The 22,599-nt window shown below is 39.9% G+C and overlaps 1 protein-coding gene across 3 annotated transcripts in view; it reads left to right on the forward strand.

The window, feature by feature from the left end:
• LOC128684950 (murinoglobulin-1) overlaps positions 1-22,599 on the forward strand; it is a 206,200-nt gene that overhangs the window by 129,852 nt on the left and 53,749 nt on the right. For all 3 annotated transcript variants that reach the window (XM_070099615.1, XM_070099712.1, XM_070099663.1), the window contains exons 18-22: positions 4,886-4,968; positions 5,339-5,460; positions 11,889-12,039; positions 13,015-13,148; positions 14,015-14,119. In XM_070099615.1, the coding sequence (XP_069955716.1) occupies positions 4,886-4,968; positions 5,339-5,460; positions 11,889-12,039; positions 13,015-13,148; positions 14,015-14,119 (595 nt within the window). The remainder of the gene's footprint in view (positions 1-4,885; positions 4,969-5,338; positions 5,461-11,888; positions 12,040-13,014; positions 13,149-14,014; positions 14,120-22,599) is intronic.

The raw sequence follows: 22,599 nt of genomic DNA on the forward strand, positions 1-22,599 counted from the left end.
TACAACCCAGAACTCTTTGAGTGAGGGAGAGCCTTGCATGTTTGCAACCCAGAGCTCTTTGACTGAGTTAGAGCCTTGCATGTTTGCAACCCAGAACTCTTTGACTGAGTTAGAGCCTTGCATGTTTGCAACCCAAAACTCTTTGACTGAGTTAGAGCCTTGCATGTTTGCAACCCAGAACTCTTTGATGGTGAAATCAACTAATTTTATAGTTTCCACGCTTCAGTATTGACAGAGTCTACAAAAGGAAAATATAAGTGGTATACATATATACACCGAGAAGTGTATGTATCTCATTGTGTATATACTCAAAGCTTACCTTAATCCCTGTTTTGGAAATTAACGTATTCTTGACTCTTGACCAGGCTGCATGAAGCTTAATTAAATTTATGACCTTCGTGTAGTCGATAGGCTTTAAACTCAAATAATCAAATCAACCAACAGGTCGTAGTGTAGAATATATACAACTAAGTGTTTTTGCTTAACATACAGTGAAAATCTGTCATGTTTTCATAACCCTTGAAGGTCTGTATTGGCTGTATTTTAGTAATTTGTATTGGATTGTTTTTATATTGTATATTTAACTCATTTTCTGTTCAGGTATTTCAGCGATTTTCTTTCAATTTGCCCTCAGACGATTGGTTATAATCTTTGTAAGGATGTTAGTTGTTCTTACTCGTGAGTTTATAGTAAGGGATTAGCAATTTTCTATCGGTTTTCATTTTTTTTTAATTTTTATTAGCCTTCTCCAGTTCATGCATGAAATATGTAAACAAAACATACCACGGGCGGGATATGAATCCGCGGTTTGTTTGCAATCGTGTCATTACGATTTCGTGAGTCATGAAATATGTACTTTGCAAGTAGTTCCCCGTTTTCTGTTCCAGCATCAAGACACTCGCCTTTATATATTACTGCATTTATTGGTATTACTGTATGTTATGATTGGTTAAATTTGGTTAATTGACGCTAGCTTACCCTTACCAAACCTAAATAACGTATGGAAAAGGGCACCTGCGGTTAGTAGGTTAATTGGGTTTAAAGCTTGTTGACTACACGAGGGTTATTCAAGCTGCCTAAAATTGGGATTAAAATAAATTCACTGAATGCAGTGACACATGCCTTTTGGTGTGTTATATCCATGACGTGTGCAAACACTAAGACATCGTCTTAAGAATTTGCGCACATGTCATTTTCCTCAATTTGTTTGTATTTTATACCAGTTTATTAATAGCATATGTAGTGAAGTTGGTTTAAGCATAAGTAAAAAAAATGTTGGAATTAGGACAGACTACTAGTAATGAAGTTTAAGGACAAGATGTGGGTACAAATGAAAATTATTTGGTTTCTAGCATTAGATTTAAAATAGAGTGGTGCTAAGACGTCATGTTAGAGTGGTGCGAAGACGTCATGTTAGAGTGGTGCGAAGACGTCATGTTAGAGTGGTGCGAAGACGTCATGTTAGAGTGGTGCGAAGACGTCATGTTAGAGTGGTGCGAAGACGTCATGTTAGAGTGGTGCGAAGACGTCATGTTAGAGTGGTGCTAAGACGTCATGTTAGAGTGGTGCTAAGACGTCATGTTAGAGTGGTGCGAAGACGTCATGTTAGAGTGGTGCGAAGACGTCATGTTAGAGTGGTGCGAAGACGTCATGTTAGAGTGGTGCGAAGACGTCATGTTAGAGTGGTGCGAAGACGTCATGTTAGAGTGGTGCGAAGACGTCATGTTTAAGCATAAGTAAAAAAAATGTTGGAAAGACAGTACATGTTAAGGACAAGAGAGAAAATTATTTGGTGCGAAGACGTCATGTTAGAGTGGTGCGAAGACGTCATGTTAGAGTGGTGCGAAGACGTCATGTTAGAGTGGTGCGAAGACGTCATGTTAGAGTGGTGCGAAGACGTCATGTTAGAGTGGTGCGAAGACGTCATGTTAACCTTCCTGGATATACATACAGTGGGAATTTATTATTAGAATTCACGAGTTTATGCAAACCTACGCATTTAATTTATTTTTCAAACTTTGTCACAATTCTCACCACTACAATTTAAGACTTGGCTTAATCGAAGAATTATCAAATGAGAGCCAGTATTACATAGTTATTATAGAGTAAGAAAAATGAAACCAAAACAGCAGATGTTGATACTAAATTATTAATGCCTTACCACTGAAACATATGCGAGAACATGGAAAGCGAAATCCACACTCACCATGAACTTCTACCAATTCTAAAAAAATAGTGGAGTTCAAAAATGAAACCTCTCTTGATGTTCTTAATGTATACGAAGCTTCTTTCAAGGACAGTAATCAGTTGTAAATAAAATAACCATTAGGTTTAATCTCTTAGAGATCTACCATTACCGGTATGTATGAAACATTAGAGATCTACCATTACCGGTTTGTATGAAACATTAGAGATCTACCATTACCGGTTTGTATGAAACATTAGAGATCTACCATTACCCGTTTGTATGAAACAGAGATCTACCATTACCCGTTTGTATGAAACATTAGAGATCTACCATTACCGGTATGTATGAAACATTAGAGATCTACCATTACCGGTATGTATGAAACATTAGAGATCTACCATTACCGGTATGTATGAAACATTAGAGATCTACCATTACCGGTATATATGAAACAGAGATCTACCATTACCGGTATGTATGAAACATTAGAGATCTACCATTACCGGTATGTATGAAACATTAGAGATCTACCATTACCGGTATGTATGAAACATTAGAGATCTACCATTACCGGTATGTATGAAACATTAGAGATCTACCATTACCGGTATGTATGAAACATTAGAGATCTACCATTACCGGTATGTATGAAACATTAGAGATCTACCATTACCGGTATGTATGAAACATTAGAGATCTACCATTACCGGTATGTATGAAACATTAGAGATCTACCATTACCGGTATGTATGAAACATTAGAGATCTACCATTACCGGTATGTATGAAACATTAGAGATCTAACATTACCGGTTTGTATGAAACATTAGAGATCTACCATTACCGGTTTGTATGAAACATTAGAGATCTACCATTACCGGTTTGTATGAAACATTAGAGATCTACCATTACCGGTATGCATGAAACATTAGAGATCTACCATTACCGGTATGTATGAAACAGAGATCTACCATTACCAGTATGTATGAAACATTAGAGATCTACCATTACCGGTTTGTATGAAACATTAGAGATCTACCATTACCGGTATGTATGAAACATTAGAGATCTACCATTACCGGTATGTATGAAACATTAGAGATCTACCATTACCGGTTTGTATGAAACATTAGAGATCTACCATTACCGGTATGTATGAAACATTAGAGATCTACCATTACCGGTATGTATGAAACATTAGAGATCTACCATTACCGGTATGTATGAAGCAGAGATCTACCATTACCGGTATGTATGAAACATTAGAGATCTACCATTACCGGTATGTATGAAACATTAGAGATCTACCATTACCGGTTTGTATGAAACATTAGAGATCTACCATTACCGGTTTGTATGAAACATTAGAGATCTACCATTACCGGTTTGTATGAAACATTAGAGATCTACCATTACCGGTATGCATGAAACATTAGAGATCTACCATTACCGGTATGTATGAAACATTAGAGATCTACCATTACCGGTATGTATGAAACAGAGATCTACCATTACCAGTATGTATGAAACATTAGAGATCTACCATTACCGGTATGTATGAAACATTAGAGATCTACCATTACCGGTATGTATGAAACATTAGAGATCTACCATTACCGGTTTGTATGAAACATTAGAGATCTACCATTACCGGTATGTATGAAACATTAGAGATCTACCATTACCGGTATGTATGAAACATTAGAGATCTACCATTACCGGTATGTATGAAGCAGAGATCTACCATTACCGGTATGTATGAAACATTAGAGATCTACCATTACCGGTATGTATGAAACATTAGAGATCTACCATTACCGGTTTGTATGAAACATTAGAGATCTACCATTACCGGTTTGTATGAAACATTAGAGATCTACCATTACCGGTTTGTATGAAACATTAGAGATCTACCATTACCGGTATGCATGAAACATTAGAGATCTACCATTACCGGTATGTATGAAACATTAGAGATCTACCATTACCGGTATGTATGAAACAGAGATCTACCATTACCAGTATGTATGAAACATTAGAGATCTACCATTACCGGTATGTATGAAACATTAGAGATCTACCATTACCGGTATGTATGAAACATTAGAGATCTACCATTACCGGTTTGTATGAAACATTAGAGATCTACCATTACCGGTATGTATGAAACATTAGAGATCTACCATTACCGGTATGTATGAAACATTAGAGATCTACCATTACCGGTATGTATGAAGCAGAGATCTACCATTACCGGTATGTATGAAACATTAGAGATCTACCATTACCGGTATGTATGAAACATTAGAGATCTACCATTACCGGTATGTATGAAACAGAGATCTACCATTACCGGTATGTATGAAACAGAGATCTACCATTACCGGTATGTATGAAACATTACAGCGTCTTAGAAATTATAACTAAGTTATATACGATACTTAATTTCTTTCATACTTTAATTTTTTTCTATTTAGCATAGTATTAAATTTGTACTTTATTATGTAAATACAATATAAATGTTGTTGCATATATATATATATATATATATATATATATATATATATATATATATATATATATATATATATATATATATATATATATATATATATATATATATATATATATATATATATATTAACTGAAATTAGGAAAGAAGAACTATAGATAACTCTTAATATTTTCTTGCCCTTAGTGACACTTTGATCAGGGCCATTGATGTGGAAGCTGAGGGCTTCCCTAGGGAGAACGCTTGGACAAAATATGTTTGCGCCAGAGGTAAGATTTATGAACTATAAACTGCTGTACATTAACAGACATAAAGTATTAATTCACTTAAGAGAAATATTAGCTGTTGAGTTGAATATGAAGAGAATGCTCCGCTACCGTTTCTTCTGATCACTTTTTATGCAGAAGAGATGATACGCTTTCGTTTATATAAAGCCATCTTATTTTGATACTTATTTAAATGCATTTTCTTCTTTCCTCAAACAAACAAAAGAAAGCAGTTATTCCCCTGCTGTTGTTTACCCCCCTGATGAGGACTCCAATGAGACCAAAAATATTTACGCTGTTTCTTACTCTTCCTGGGGTTATTCTACTATTTATATTTGTTTCTTTTATAAAATGCACATTTTATTTTGTACAGATATCAAAGCTGGCACAGACTCTTTGGAGTCTTGGGAAGTTGTTGCTCCACCAGCTATTGTGGAGGGCTCAGAGCGAGGCTGGATCACTGCTGTGGGTGACCTACTCTCTCTTTCACTGGAGGTGAGAACTTGTATTTTACAAGAAGTAGTGGGTGACCTACTCTCTCTCTCTCTCTCTCTCTCTCTCTCTCTCTCTCTCTCTCTCTCTCTCTCTCTCTCTCTCTCTCTCTCTCACTGGAGGTGAAGTCTTGCGCGCTTTACATTTAGTTGTGGGTAACTCTCTTTATCCCTCCCACTAGGGATGAGGTCCTGCTTTTTACATCTTTTTCCTATTTCATTAAGTTGACCTTTCGTAAGTATAATAATAATAATAATAATAATAATAATAATAATATCTTTATTTACTTCAAGTACATGTACAAGGTATACAGGTCTAGTTGACATCAATGACATACTGCTATATAGAAAGCCCCTTGTTATGCAGAGCACTTCGGGCAAATTAGGTCAGTTTTGTCCCAGGATGCGACCCACACCAGTCCACTAACACCCAGGTACCCATTTTATTGATGGGGAACATAGACAACAGGTGTAAAGAAACGCGCCCAATGTTTCTACCCTGGCTGGGAATCGAACCCAGGCCCTCGCTGTGTGAAGCGAGAGCTTTAGACAGGCTGTTTCAGAATCCTATACACCTCACCTTTGCTGTTTAAACGTAAGTATGTGCAGCACTTTTTAGAAGTAGTTTACTGTATACACCGAATATTATATAACAGTTTATTATATGACAGTTTATAAAATCTGTTAGTCACTTGTATCACTTGGCTCAACTAAATGAACACAGTTTAAAAGCACTGCTGGGTACATTAATCTTCCATTCATGTACATCCAGAAACAAGCTACACCTAAAATTACTGTCAATATGCACGGCCATCCTAGTTTTAACATGCATCGCGTCACTAACACATACTCGTTTTTTCTTCATCTTTGGTTTTCTTCCACGATTACTGGTCGACCGACTATATTTTAACTGATTCTCTCTGGTAACTAATAATTGACTGACCACTTGCTGACTGGTCCCGGCTTGGTATGTACGTATATGCTTGTTCTGGGAGTAGCGCCTTGGTCTCGGCTTGGTATGTACGTTTAAGCTTGTTCTGGGAGTAGCGCCCTGACACAGACAGTAGTCAGTTGATCCATTCAATGGCGGTACCGTTAATGGCCTGAAGACTGGAGCATGGTGATTCCTGCTCTGTGACTGGGTCAGTAGATGATTGCTGTACTGAAATCGAGCTGTTGTCCCCATACCATGATTGGAATGCGGCAGGTCTCTGTAATGAGTATTATCTGTCTTATTATATAAAAGTAATGTAGCATTGGCTATTAACTGTGATGTGTAGGTGGTGTCTTCTTTTCGATGTGCTACGATGTTGATTCCTTTCACAACACTATCAAAATACCCTGTTCCACTGAGGATACTCCCGACATGTGTCTCGACCCGAACACTGGAAATCTCTCTAAACACTACCCCTGACTTAAAGATGGTGGTCGCAGGTGAAAGTGAACTCCGTAAAAAAAAAAACTGGGTTCAAGTTGGGCCGCTCCCGACTTTGGAAACGAGTTTCTTTCTAGAATGACGGCAAGCTCGGTGTTATTTAGCCTTAAATATACACGATTCCTTCCAGAAAACTATGCCTCTCGAAACTATGGTCGCCACAATCACTGTAACTTGATTGCATCAGTCAGTCATACGTCCCGGGGAGTACAGTTAGGTTCCTTGTTTGTCTCACGATTAACCCAAGGAAGATCGAACCTCGTCACTTCTTCCGTGGATTCCATGGAATGATCCTCGCAGATTTAGCGCTTTACATTAATAATAATAATAATAATAATAATAATAATAATAATAATAATAATAATAATTAATAATAATAATGGTATGACATCTCTTCCCTACCCCCAGGGAATGAGACTCCACCCCGGCTAATATCTGGTTAAATTAGACACATGTGCAACACTTGGGTTTCTTTAATGAGGGAATGTTTCGCCACACAGTGGCTTCATCAGTCCATACAAAGGAGGATGGTGAAGAACTTGAGAAGTTTTAGGTAATCAGTCCCTCAGCCTTGAGTCGATGTGGTCAGTCCATCAATCTTGGAAAAAATACAGCATATGTGCGGAAGTAGCTTATATACCGTAGGCAAGAGAGGTGCAGCAATCGTAGGTGGTATCACATTTGTCCAATGTGGAAGTAGGTCGTGCCCAAGGGTTAGGCAAACGTTTCCTCAATAAAGATACCCAAGTGTTGCACATGTGTCTAACTTACCAACTTGTCGGTTCTCTGAACCATTCATCTACATAATATCTGGGTAACTACACTATACTGACAAAAGTAAAAAAAAAAAAAAGTGGGGTAAGAGAGAGGGGGAGAATATAAAGTGAAGTCTACTCTCCAGTGGCCGAAATTAAGTGTTGTGAATTATCACTGCTAATAATTAATAATTAACAGTACTGTGTTAATACCAGTATTAGCATCATTGTAATTACTACCACTGTTAATTAGCATAGTGAATTAACACAAGCTGGTCTGGCACTGTGGCGAGTGGTTCACAGTATGGAAGGCGCATCAGAGTAAGGAAAGTTAAGAGTGAAGATCTGAAGGTAGGAAATCGCTTCTCTGTTCTTCAGGATGAATGTACTTCAGTGGCCAGTGAAGGTAAGGGTACTACTGCCCCTGCTAATGGAGGTAAGCGCATTCTTGTGGTTGGTGACTCTCAGGTAAGATATATTGACCGTGCTTTTTGTAATAGGAATAAGAAGATGAGAGATAGAGTGTGCTTCCCTGGAGCTGGTGTTGGGGACATTGTCAACAGGCTGGATAATATCATGTCAGGTAATGGGAACAAGCCCATTATCTGTCTCAGTGCTGGTGGAAATGATATTGGGAAGGGTAGGAGAGAAGAGCTGCTAGATAAGTACAGGTCAGCTATAGATTTCATTAAGTCTAAGGGAGGGATCCCAATCATATGTAGCATCTTGCCTAGAAGGGGAGTAGGAAATGAATGGTTGTCTAGGGCAATTGGTGTAAATTGCTGGCTAGACAGATACTGCAAGGAACTTGCAATCCCATTCATTGACAACTGGAACAACTTTTATGGCAAACATGATATGTATGCAAGGGATGGGGTACATCTCTCTGGGGCTGGGGTGGTAGCACTTGCAGACTCGATTGAGAAGGCCATTGGTGAAATGCCTATGATTTTAAACTGATGGAAGATAGAGGTATGGGTGTGTGTGGGAAACAAGCAGGTTGCAACACTTGGGTTGGAAACAGTAAATGTATAAAAGGCATTCAGCATGAAGTTATAAATAAAGACAATAGATCAGGTCAGCAAACAAAGGGGGACAGCAGAGGGCAGCAAGGGACTAGCTCCCTTAAGGTTTACTATACTAATAGCAGGAGTGTAAGAAATAAAATAGATGAGCTAAGATTAATTGCAAGTGCAGGAAACATAGATATTATTGCTATAACAGAGACCTGGCTCAATCTGAAAGATAGAGAGATGCCCTCTGAATGTCACATACAAGGCTATAAATTATTCCACACTGACAGGGTCAACAGGAAAGGTGGTGGAGTAGCGATGTATGTCAGAGACAATTTAAATTGTTGTGTTAGACAAGATATTAAATTAGAAGCGTCAGCCACTGAATCTGTTTGGTTACAGCTTCTCGAGGGCCGAGAAAAACTAATTTTGGGTGTGATTTACAGGGCCCCAAATCTTGATAGGGAGTGCAGTAAACTTCTATGGGACGAAATTCGTAAGGCATCTACATACGAAAATGTTGTGCTAATGGGAGATTTCAACTATAGACAGATTGACTGGAGCAATTTGACAGGAAATTTAGAGTCAGGTGACTTTCTTGATACGATCCAGGATTGTTTTTTAAAACAGTTTGTGACAGAGCCAACTAGGGGAAATAACCTCCTTGACTTGGTTCTTGCCAGTAGGGAAACACTAATTAATAATCTTGAGGTTAATGATGAGCTTGGGGAAAGTGATCACAAATCACTCAGTTTTAATATATCATGGAATTCCCCTAATAATGGCAATCAAGTCTCCGTCCCTGACTTTCGCTTGGCTGATTTCATAGGACTGAAAAATTACTTAGGTGGGCTGAACTGGAATGACCTGACTAAGGGTCAGGTAGGTGGTGATGGTTGCCGATATGATGCTTTCCAGGGCATAGTTCTAGCTGCTCAGTCAAATTATGTTCCAAATAGGGAAATCAGATCAAACAAAAATGATCCTAAATGGATGAACAATAGATTAAAATATCTGATTGGTCAAAAGAGAGGCATATATAGGCAAATCAAAAGAGGAGAGGGGCAATTGAGAAATCGATATATTCAGTTAAAGAGAGAAATAAAAAAGGGAATTAGAAAAGCAAAAAGAGATTATGAGGTTAAAGTTGCAAGAGAATCGAAGACTAACCCAAAAGGATTCTTTCAGGTATACAGAAGTAAGATCAGGGACAAGATAGGCCCACTCAAAAGTTCCTCGGGTCAGCTCACTGACAGTGATAAGGAAATGTGTAGAATTTTTAACACATACTTCCTCTCAGTTTTTACACAGGAGGATACCAGCGATATTCCAGTAATGATAAATTATGTAGAACAGGACGATAATAAACTGTGCACTATTAGGGTCACAAGTGACATGGTCCTTAGGCAAATAGATAAATTAAAACCTAACAAATCCCCAGGCCCTGATGAACTGTATGCAAGGGTTCTAAAGGAATGTAAAGAGGAGCTTAGCACACCTTTGGCTAATCTTTTCAACATATCACTACAAACTGGCATGGTGCCAGATAAGTGGAAAATGGCAAATGTGATACCTATTTTCAAAACAGGTGACAGGTCCTTAGCTTCGAACTATAGACCAATAAGCCTGACCTCCATAGTGGGAAAATTTATGGAATCAATAATTGCCGAGGCAGTTCGTAGCCACCTTGAAAAGCATAAATTAATCAACGAATCTCAGCATGGTTTTACAAAGGGGCGTTCCTGCCTTACGAATTTATTAACTTTTTTTCACTAAGGTATTTGAGGAGGTAGATCATGGTAATGAATATGATATTGTGTATATGGACTTCAGTAAGGCTTTTGACAGGGTCCCACATCAGAGACTGTTGAGGAAAATTAAAGCACATGGAATAGGAGGAGAAATTTTTTCCTGGATAGAGGCATGGTTGACAAATAGGCAGCAGAGAGTTTGCATAAATGGGGAGAAATCAGAGTGGGGAAGTGTCACGAGCGGTGTTCCACAGGGGTCAGTGTTGGGCCCCCTGCTGTTCACAATCTACATAAACGACATAGATGAGGGCATAAAGAGCGACATCGGCAAGTTTGCCGATGACACCAAAATAGGCCGTCGAATTCATTCTGACGAGGACATTCGAGCACTCCAGGAAGATTTGAATAGACTGATGCAGTGGTCGGAGAAGTGGCAGATGCAGTTTAATATAGACAAATGCAAAGTTCTAAATGTTGGACAGGACAATAACCATGCCACATATAAACTAAATAATGTAGATCTTAATATTACGGATTGCGAAAAAGATTTAGGAGTTCTGGTTAGCAGTAATCTGAAACCAAGACAACAGTGCATAAGTGTTCGCAATAAAGCTAATAGAATCCTTGGCTTCATATCAAGAAGCATAAATAATAGGAGTCTTCAGGTTGTTCTTCAACTCTATACATCCTTGGTTAGGCCTCATTTAGATTATGCTGCACAGTTTTGGTCACCGTATTACAGAATGGATATAAATTCTCTGGAAAATGTACAAAGGAGGATGACAAAGTTGATCCCATGTATCAGAAACCTTCCCTATGAGGATAGACTAAGGGCCCTGAAACTGCACTCTCTAGAAAGACGTAGAATTAGGGGGGATATGATTGAGGTGTATAAATGGAAGACAGGAATAAATAAAGGGGATGTAAATAGTGTGCTGAAAATATCGAGCCTAGACAGGACTCGCAGCAATGGTTTTAAGTTGGAAAAATTCAGATTCAGGAAGGATATAGGAAAGTACTGGTTTGGTAATAGAGTTGTGGATGAGTGGAACAAACTCCCAAGTACCGTTATAGAGGCCAGAACGTTGTGTAGCTTTAAAAATAGGTTGGATAAATACATGAGTAGATGTGGGTGGGTGTGAGTTAGACCTGATAGCTTGTGCTACCAGGTCGGTTGCCGTGTTCCTCCCTTAAGTCAATGTGACCTGACCTGACTAGGTTGGGTGCATTGGCTTAAGCCGGTAGGAGACTTGGACCTGCCTCGCATGGGCCAGTAGGCCTTCTGCAGTGTTCCTTCGTTCTTATGTTCTTATGTTCTTACTTAGGTACCCTCATTCTTAATGTACGAGACTTCCAAAGTTGAGAATGTGATGTATCTTTACATTATTGTATACAAAGTCTTGACACTAAATATATTTTGGAAATATCTTGCATAGACTGTATGACAAGTATTCAAAGTGTTTACTGCTATTTTTCAGAATCTGGATTCGCTAATCCGCATGCCAAGCGGATGCGGAGAACAGAATATGCTTAAGTTTGCCCCCAATATCTTCATCCTCCAGTACTTAAAAGCAACTAAACAAGACAACCCAGAGGTCACCAAAAAACTTGCAGACTACATGAATACAGGTCAGTGTAACGTGTAACCGGGTTCGCGAGTTTTTTTTTTTTTTACCTTAGCAGCCAAGCCCTGAGGTCAGCTTTCTGGATGAGCACATTAACAGGCAATCTGTTGTTCCTCTTCCAGCAGAGGTATTGATTTTGAGGCGATTTTTTTTTTTTTTGTCAATCGGAAATATGCTATATTAACCTAAGGTCACTTACGTCGCTCACACTACAAGAGCACATCAATCATTGAAACCAATTGGTTTACTCTGATCGAATATGCTTGCACATGCCTGCTGGATGTTCAAGCACCTAACACTCAAAACTTTCTTTACTCCCTCCCTCCTACCATTCTTGGGAGGACCCCCCTTTCCCATTCTTTTATATACCCCAATTTTATACACTATCCTAATCCTCTCTAAATGCCTAAATCATCTCAAGAGCCTCACCTCACCCCTCTAGAGTTATATACTTTCGGTGACTTCACACCATTTTCTAATTCCTACGCTCCAAATTCTCTGCGTAATTCTCACAGCAAACATTACTAACAAACATAACAGTGTCACTACCTCTAGCCACCTCGCTACAACGTTCATAACATTATATTTATTGATTTATTAAATTTTTTTTTAACGTCGGCCGTCTCTCGGTGAGAGACGGCCGACGGCTGAATGTTAATACTTCACCACCAGTCAACGATACTTTAATCCCTAATGTAGTGTTGAAGTACACTAAATGTGTATATACTGAAATAAGTTTTCCTTCGTGTATATACACTTCTGTTCTGAGTGCATACATATCATGAGATATATTCCTTAAGGAGTACATAAAAAATATTATATTCATGCAAATTATTTGAATTTATTTTCCGTCGATATTTTTATCCCAGGAGCTTGAATAAAAGTACTTAAAAATGGACTTTTGTTTACATTTTCATTTGTTTCTTAAGCACTGTATGATCATTTTGTCTCCCTAACTATGCATTTTCCTGCTTCTCAGGTTATCAGCGTCAACTCCTGTACCGTCGTAATGATGGCTCCTTTAGTGCCTTTGGGAAAGCTGATGACTCTGGCTCAACTTGGCTCACTGCGTTTGTCCTTAAGTCTTTTGCTCAGGCCAAGTCTTTTATATTGGTAAATCTATATCTTTATTGCATACACTACTCACTCACATTTCCCACTTTATGCTAATTTGTCTTTACATGAGCCAGAATTATTTATTTTTGCCGTGGTTAAAAGACAGTGGAAATTCTCTCGATCAGTTAAACTCTTGTAAAAATTCCACCATATGTTACATTATAATAATGTAATGTATGGTTACTTTTTCTCTCTCGATTTACAATTTGAGTTTTATTTAATCGTTAATTTAGAAGTATTAAATATTGTTCAAGTCAGTTGCAGTTGATAAGATTTAAAGCTAATAAATTAACTATTTAGCTTTTCTTATTTAGCTTTTTCCTATTAGGATAGAATGAGAGCCCTAAATCTACACTCTCCAGAAAGACGTAGAATTAGGGAGGATATGATTGAGGTGTATAAATGGAAAACAGGAATAAATAAAGGGATGTAAATAACGTGCTAAAAATATCTAACCAAGACAGGATTCGCAGCAGTGGTTTCAAGTTGGAAAAATTTAGATTCAGAAAGGATATAGGAAAGCACTGATTTGGTAATCGAGTTGAGGATGAGTGGAACAAACTCCTGAGTAGCACCTTAATGGCGCTAAAACGTTGAGTAGATTTAAAAATAGGTTAGACAAATACTTGAGCGGGTTTGAGTTAGACCTGAGTAGTTTGTGCTAATAGGTCTGATGCAGTGCTCCTTCCTTTTTAAGTTGATGTGACTTAGACCTTCCTAGCATGGGCCAGTAGGCCTGCTGGAGTGCTCCTTCTTATGTTTTTATATGTGTTTATCATGATTATGAAATATAACTGACTATAACTGATGTGTATTGTTGCCAGTAAGAGTTAAACTAATTATATTTTGCACAAATATTCCAGATTGATGAGGAAAGTCTCACAAAAACCCAGTCTTGGCTGCTTGGATCACAAAATTCAACTGGGTGCTTCTATTCAATAGGAAAAGTCTTCAATAAAGGCATGAAGGTAGGTCAGGCTGGATCCGAATAGCTAATTGCCGACGATAGTGAAGGAAAGGTATACAGTGCTGAACAAGTTTTCATGGCACAACGTTTCTCTGTTTAGAACATTAAACAGAAAGATTATTTCAGGGAAGAGCTGGTTCTGTAACCTGTCTGTTCTTCAGGATAAATAAAATTAATCTGAACTCAAATATTTTATGATGCATGGGCTCTGTAGGATTGATTAAAATTATATGCATTGAAAACGTGAAATTGTTACTGACATGTGATGTGTAGTTGAAAATTAGACACATGTGCAACATCTGAGTATCTTTATTATAGACGTTTCGCAATCCAGTGGCTTTATCAATACAAATTCAAGGACATAATTGGAAGACAGTAGAACTATATACAAAAGATGAGGTAATCAGTCTCTCGGCTTTGGAGTTGGTATGAAGAGCACTGTAGTCGTGAACAATCTGAAGTACGGCCAATAAGGCTGGCGCTTATATACTGGCGTCAGGTGGTAAGGGACGGGTAGCACACGAAGGCTTTGTCACTGGTAGACGGGATTCCCCAGTGGAAGTAGGTCATACAAAAGGGACGGGTTAGTAGTGAAGAAGGTTGTGGAGATGTCCTCTGAACCAAGGTTCCATGACGTATAGCTGTCCATAGATGGTCTTAGTAGTTCGTATGTGAAAATTTTTGGGAGTTGCACATAGCAACCAACTCTCAAAATAACGATCCTCGTTTTCTAATGCATACCTGGAGTTTACCTGGAGAGAGTTCCGGGGGTCAACGCCCCCGCGGCCCGGTCTATGACCAGGCCTCCTGGTGGATCAGAGCCTGATCTACCAGGCTGTTGCTGCTAGCTGCACGCAAACCAACGTACGAGCCACAGCCCGGCTGATCCGGAACTGACTTTAGGTGCTTGTCCAGTGCCAGCTTGAAGACTGCCAGGGGTCTGTTGGTAATCCCCCTTATGTGTGCTGGGAGGCAGTTGAACAGTCTCGGGGCCCTGACACTTATTGTATGGTCTCTTAACGTGCTAGTGACACCCCTGCTTTTCATTGGGGGGATGGTGCATCGTCTGCCAAGTCTTTTGCTTTCGTAGTGAGTGATTTTCGTGTGCAAGTTCGGTACTAGTCCCTCTAGGATTTTCCAGGTGTATATAATCATGTATCTCTCCCTCCTGCGTTCCAGGGAATACAGGTTTAGGAACCTCAAGCGCTCCCAATAATTGAGGTGTTTTATCTCCGTTATGCGTGCCGTGAAAGTTCTCTGTACATTTTCTAGGTCGGCAATTTCACCTGCCTTGAAAGGTGCTGTTAGTGTGCAGCAATATTCCAGCCTAGATAGAACAAGTGACCTGAAGAGTGTCATCATGGGCTTGGCCTCCCTAGTTTTGAAGGTTCTCATTATCCATCCTGTCATTTTTCTAGCAGATGCGATTGATACAATGTTATGGTCCTTGAAGGTGAGATCCTCCGACATGATCACTCCCAGGTCTTTGACGTTGGTGTTTCGCTCTATTTTGTGGCCAGAATTTGTTTTGTACTCTGATGAAGATTTAATTTCCTCATGTTTACCATATCTGAGTAATTGAAATTTCTCATTGTTGAACTTCATATTGTTTTCTGCAGCCCACTGAAAGATTTGGTTGATGTCCGCCTGGAGCTTTGCAGTGTCTGCAATGGAAGACACTGTCATGCAGATTCGGGTGTCATCTGCAAAGGAAGACACGGTGCTGTGGCTGACATCCTTGTCTATGTCGGATATGAGGATGAGGAACAAGATGGGAGCGAGTACTGTGCCTTGTGGAACAAAGGTTTTCACCGTAGCTGCCTCGGACTTTACTCTGTTGACGACTACTCTCTGTGTTCTGTTAGTGAGGAAATTATAGATCCATCGACCGACTTTTCCTGTTATTCCTTTAGCACGCATTTTGTGCGCTATTACGCCATGGTCACACTTGTCGAAGGCTTTTGCAAAGTCTGTATATATTACATCTGCATTCTTTTTGTCTTCTAGTGCATTTTAGGACCTTGTCGTAGTGATCCAGTAGTTGAGACAGACAGGAGCGACCTGTTCTAAACCCATGTTGCCCTGGGTTGTGTAACTGATGGGTTTCTAGATGGGTGGTGATCTTGCTTCTTAGGACCCTTTCAAAGATTTTTATGATATGGGATGTTAGTGCTATTGGTCTGTAGTTCTTTGCTGTTGCTTTACTGCCCCCTTTGTGGAGTGGGGCTATGTCTGTTGTTTTTAGTAACTGTGGGACGACCCCCGTGTCCATGCTCCCTCTCCATAGGATGGAAAAGGCTCGTGATAGGGGCTTCTTGCAGTTCTTGATGAACACAGAGTTCCATGAGTCTGGCCCTGGGGCAGAGTGCATGGGCATGTCATTTATCGCCTGTTCGAAGTCATTTGGCGTCAGGATAACATCGGATAGGCTTGTGTTAATCAAATTTTGTGGCTCTCTCATAAAAAATTCATTTTGATCTTCGACTCTCAGTCTGGTTAGCGGCTTGCTAAAAACTGAGTCATATTGGGACTTGAGTAGCTCACTCATTTCCTTGCTGTCATCTGTGTAGGACCCATCTTGTTTAAGTAGGGGCCCAATACTGGACGTTGTTCTCGATTTTGATTTGGCATAGGAGAAGAAATACTTAGGGTTTCTTTCGATTTCATTTATGGCTTTTAGTTCTTCCCGCGATTCCTGACTCCTAAAGGATTCTTTTAGCTTAAGTTCGATGCTTGCTATTTCTCTGACCAGTGTCTCCCTACGCATTTCAGATATATTGACCTCTTTTAGCCGCTCTGTTATTCTTTTCCGTCGCCTGTAAAGGGAGCGCCTGTCTCTTTCTGTTTTACATCTACTCCTCCTTTTTCTTAGAGGAATAAGCCTTGTGCATACATCGAGTGCCACCGAGTTAATCTGTTCTAGGCATAAGTTGGGGTCTGTGTTGCTTAGTATATCTTCCCAGCTTATATCGGTTAGGACTTGGTTTACTTGGTCCCACTTTATGTTTTTGTTATTGAAGTTGAATTTGGTGAATGCTCCCTCGTGACTAATCTCATTATGTCGGTCTGGGGCTCCGCGCATACATGACTGAACCTCAATTATGTTGTGATCTGAGTATATTGTTTTTGATATGGTGACATTTCTTATCAGATCATCATTGTTAGTGAAGATGAGGTCTAGTGTATTCTCCAGTCTAGTAGGTTCTATTATTTGCTGGTTTAAATTGAATTTTGTGCAGAGATTTAAAAGCTCGTGTGAGTGTGAGTTTTCATCAGAGCTGCCTCCTGGTGTTATTACTGCAACAATATTATTTGCTATATTCCTCCATTTTAGGTGCCTTAAGTTGAAATCCCCCAGGAGCAAGATGTTGGGTGCAGGAGCTGGAAGGTTTTCCAGACAGTGGTAAATTTTTAACAGCTGTTCCTGGAATTGCTGGGATGTTGCATCCGGAGGCTTGTAGACTACCACAATGACTAGGTTTTGGTTCTCGACCTTTACTGCTAAAACTTCCACTACATCATTTGAGGCATTTAGCAGTTCTGTGCAAACAAGTGACTCTGCAATGTACAGGCCAACCCCCCCGTTTTGCCTGTTCACTCTGTCACATCTGTATAGGTTGTAACCTGGGATCCATATTTCGTTGTCCAAGTGATCCTTTATGTGGGTCTCAGTGAAAGCCGCGAACATTGCCTTTGCCTCTGCAAGCAGTCCACGGATGAAAGGTATTTTGTTGTTTGTTGCTGGCTTTAGACCCTGTATATTTGCAAAGAAGAATGTTATCGGACTGGTGGTATTGTTGGTACTGGGGGGGGGATTTTTTTTCCGGCATTAGTATCTGTATCTGTTGGTTTGGAGTGGAGGCCATCGACTGTGGTTCCACTCCAGGAATGACTGGATTTGGTGTACGATTTCTGCCATTTCCTGCCAGTTTTTTTTCCTTCCTGGCACTAAAAAACCTCTCCCTCTTGAGTGGCTGTGGCTACCCAGGTATTCCCATGGCCTGGATGTTTTGTATCTTTTTGTCCCCTTTAGATGGTATGCCTGGCAATTTAAGTTATAGCACAGTCTTTCCTGTACTGAAGAGGTACACAGTTCAGGGTGAAAAAGCTTACAGGAAGGGAGTTTGCATTTTCCTGTTGTCATATGGGCATGGCATTTTCTAGGGTGGTCATAGTTGCACGTCCCATCTGTTTTTCCAGATTTCCCATGCCAGCAGATACCGAGTGCATAGTATGTGCACAGGCTTGGTTTCCGTTTGCCTTGGGTTTCTGTGACTGTATTCCCTGTTGGTGCATGTTTCCCTGTCTTACTTCTATCCTCCCTAGCACCAACAATGGAGCTCCCACCAGTTGTTTTTGGTAATATATCCTCACTATTGCTAGTGGAGTCCTCTTGTTTGCTATTTCCTGCGGTATTTCTAGTTTGCAATATTGGTTTTATCTTATCTTTGACTACACTTGTTTCCCTACTATGGCTCCTGTCCCCTATGAGGTCATTTATATGTATTCCTTCCTGCGTATAATTCCCGACTACCTGGACAAAATCTCCAGCTTCACCATTACTGTCTCCCAGGACAGCATCTCCAGCTTCCCCATTACTGTCTCCCAGGACAGCATCTCCAGCTTCACCATTACTGTCTCCCAGGACAGCACCTCCAGCTTCACCATTACTGTCTCCCAGGACAGCACCTCCAGCTTCACCATTACTGTCTCCCAGGACAGCACTATCAGCCCCCCATTTACTGGCTACCAGGACATCATCTCCAGCCTTACAGTTTCTGACTACATGGCCAGTATCAAGGGCAGTACCATTCAGCCCAGACTTTTTATGTTCCCATCTGTTGTAGAAAGCTTCCAGGTTTTCTATGAAAGCAGCTTTGATGTTGACCTCTTTTAATACCCTTGTGATTTTAGTCCACAGATTTATCTCATTTGGGCATACCCAAAAACACTTCCCTGTTTTAATACTGCTTGTAGCTAGTTCTTGGATATCTGCACAAGGGGTACAATAGAATAAAAAAACTGCAAACAATAATAATTTTGGGAAAAGCCCATATGAAAAAATATATCTTTAAACATGTCACAGAAAATTTTAGAAAGGACTTAATTTTAAATGAGTTCTTGTGCTAATTGACCAATTTTAACTCTTCGTTCGGTATGTATGTATATATATATATATATATATATATATATATATATATATATATATATATATATATATATATATATGTAAACACTGATCTCTGGCTGAAGGAGACTCGAACCTACGAACCTTAGGACAAGGTACGCAGTGCTTTACCAATCTACCCACACTGGACAATACCTTGGCGTGTAGCTTGTGCTACACGTTTGATCCAAGGCAGCCACCTTTCAGGGAGAAGGCTTACAGCTTTTCATCTCATCCCCTGCATGCATCAGCCTTACTAGAGATTTGAACAATGCAAGGAATTCGCGAGAGCAGGCGAAATATACACAAACACTGATCTCTGGCTGAAGGAGACTCGAACCTACGAACCTTAGGACAAGGTACGCAGTGCTTTACCAATCTACCCACACTGGACAATACCTTGGCGTGTAGCTTGCACTACACATTTGATCCAAGGCAGCCAGCTTTCAGGGAGAAGGCTTACAGCTTTTCATCTCATCCCCTGCATGCATCAGCCTTACTAGAGATTTGAACAATGCAAGGAATTCGCGAGATCAGGCGAAATATACACAAACACTGATCTCTGGCTGAAGGAGACTCGAACCTACGAACCTTAGGACAAGGTACGCAGTGCTTTACCAATCTACTCACACTGGACAATACCTTGGCGTGTAGCTTACGCTACACGTTTGATCCAAGGCAGCCAGCTTTCAAGGAGAAGGCTTACAGCTTTTCATCTCATCCCCTGCATGCATCAGCCTTACTAGAGATTTGAACAATGCAAGGAATTCGCGAGAGCAGGCAAAATATACACAAACACTGATCTCTGGCTGAAGGAGACTCGAACCTATGAACCTTAGGACAAGGTACGCTGTGCTTTACCAATCTACCCACACTGGACAATACCTTGGCGTGTAGCTTGCGCTACACGTTTGATCCAAGGCAGCCAGCTCTCAGGGAGAAGGCTTACAGCTTTTCATCTCATCCCCTGCATGCATCAGCCTTGCTAGAGATTTGAACAATGCAAGGAATTTGCGAGAGCAGGCAAAATATACACAAACACTGACCTTGTCCTAAGGTTCATAGGTTCGAGTCTCCTTCAGCCAGAGATCAGTGTTTGTGTATATTTCGCCTGCTCTCGCGAATTCCTTGCATTATTCAAATCTCTAGTAAGGCTGACGCATGCAGGGGATGAGATGAAAAGCTGTAAGCCTTCTCCCTGAAAGGTGGCTGCCTTGGATCAAACGTGTAGCGCAAGCTACACGCCAAGGTATTGTCCAGTGTGGGTAGATTGGTAAAGCACTGTGTACCTTGTCCTAAGGTTCGTAGGTTCGAGTCTCCATCAGCCAGATATCAGTGTTTGTGTATATTTTGCCTGCTCTCGCGAATTCCTTGCATTGTTCAAATCTCTAGCAAGGCTCATGCATGCAGGGGATGAGATGAAAAGCTGTAAGCCTTCTTCCTGAAAGCTGGCTGCCTTGGATCAAACGCGTAGCGCAAGCTACACGCCAAGGTATTGTCCAGTGTGGGTAGATTGGTAAAGCACTGCGTACCTTGTCTTAAGGTTCGTAGGTTCGAGTCTCCTTCAGCCAGAGATCAGTGTTTGTGTATATTTCGCCTGCTCTCGCGAATTCCTTGTATATATATATATATATATATATATATATATATATATATATATATATATATATATATATATATATATATATATATATATATATATATATATATATATATATATATGGCAGAAAGGTGGGCTGGTGCAAGTATGAGTAGTGGGGGGGTTGAGGAGGGTTGGAATAGTTTTAAAAATACAGTATTAGAATGTGGGGCAGAAATTTGTGGTTATAGGAGAGTGGGTGCAGGAGGAATGAGGAGTGAATGGTGGAATGATGAAGTAAAGTGTGTGATAAAAGAGAAAAAGTTAGCTTATGAGAGGTTTTACAAAGCAGAAGTGTTATAAGAAGAGTAGAGTATATGGAGAGTAAAAGAAAGGTGAAGAGAGTGGTGAGAGAGTGCAAAAGGAGAGCAGATGATAGAGTGGGCAAGGCACTGTCAAGAAATTTTAATGAAAATAAGAAAAAAATTTGGAGCGAGTTAAACAAGTTAAGAAAGCCTAGAGAACGAATGGATTTGTCAGTTAAAAACAGAGTAGGGGAGTTAGTAGATGGGGAGATGGAGGTTTTGGGTAGATGGAGAGAATATTTTGAGGAACTTTTAAATGTCGATGAAGAAAGGGAAGCGGTAATTTCATGCATTGGCCAGGGAGGTATACCATCTTTTAGGAGTGAAGAACAGGATATGAGTGTGGGGGAGGTGCGTGAGGCATTACGTTTCAGAGTGGGTAGGGGATGTGTATATCAAGTGTTTACATTGAGGCATATATGTGAACATTATTTAGACAAAGGTAGGGAAGTTTTTATTGCATTTACGGATTTAGAAAAGGCATATGATAGAGTGGATAGAGGAGCAATGTGGCAGATGTTGCAAGTTTATGGAATAGGTGGTAAGTTACTAAATGCTGTAAAGAGCTTTTATGAGGATAGTGAGGCTCAGGTTAGGGTGTGTAGAAGAGAGGGAGACTACTTCCCGGTAAAAGTAGGTCTTAGACAGGGATGTGTAATGTCACCATGGTTGTTTAATATATTTATAGATGGGGTTGTAAAAGAAGTAAATGCTAGGGTGTTCGGGAGAGGGGTGGGATTAAATTATGGGGAATCAAATTCAAAATGGGAATTGACACAGTTACTTTTTGCTGATGATACTGTGCTTATGGGAGATTCTAAAGAAAAATTGCAAAGGTTAGTGGATGAGTTTGAGAATGTGTGTAAAGGTAGAAAGTTGAAAGTGAACATAGAAAAGAGTAAGGTGATGAGGGTATCAAATGATTTAGATAAAGAAAAATTGGATATCAAATTGGGGAGGAGGAGTATGGAAGAAGTGAATGTTTTCAGATACTTGGGAGTTGACGTGTCGGCGGATGGATTTATGAAGGATGAGGTTAATCATAGAGTTGATGAGGGAAAAAAGGTGAGTGGTGCGTTGAGGTATATGTGGAGTCAAAAAATGTTATCTATGGAGGCAAAGAAGGGAATGTATGAAAGTATAGTAGTACCAACACTCTTATATGGATGTGAAGCTTGGGTGGTAAATGCAGCAGCGAGGAGACGGTTGGAGGCAGTGGAGATGTCCTGTCTAAGGGCAATGTGTGGTGTAAATATTATGCAGAAAATTCGGAGTGTGGAAATTAGGAGAAGGTGTGGAGTTAATAAAAGCATTAGTCAGAGGGCAGAAGAGGGGTTGTTGAGGTGGTTTGGTCATTTAGAGAGAATGGA

The sequence above is a fragment of the Cherax quadricarinatus genome, chromosome 1 (assembly GCF_038502225.1).
Source record: "Cherax quadricarinatus isolate ZL_2023a chromosome 1, ASM3850222v1, whole genome shotgun sequence".
Lineage (NCBI taxonomy): Eukaryota > Metazoa > Arthropoda > Malacostraca > Decapoda > Parastacidae > Cherax > Cherax quadricarinatus.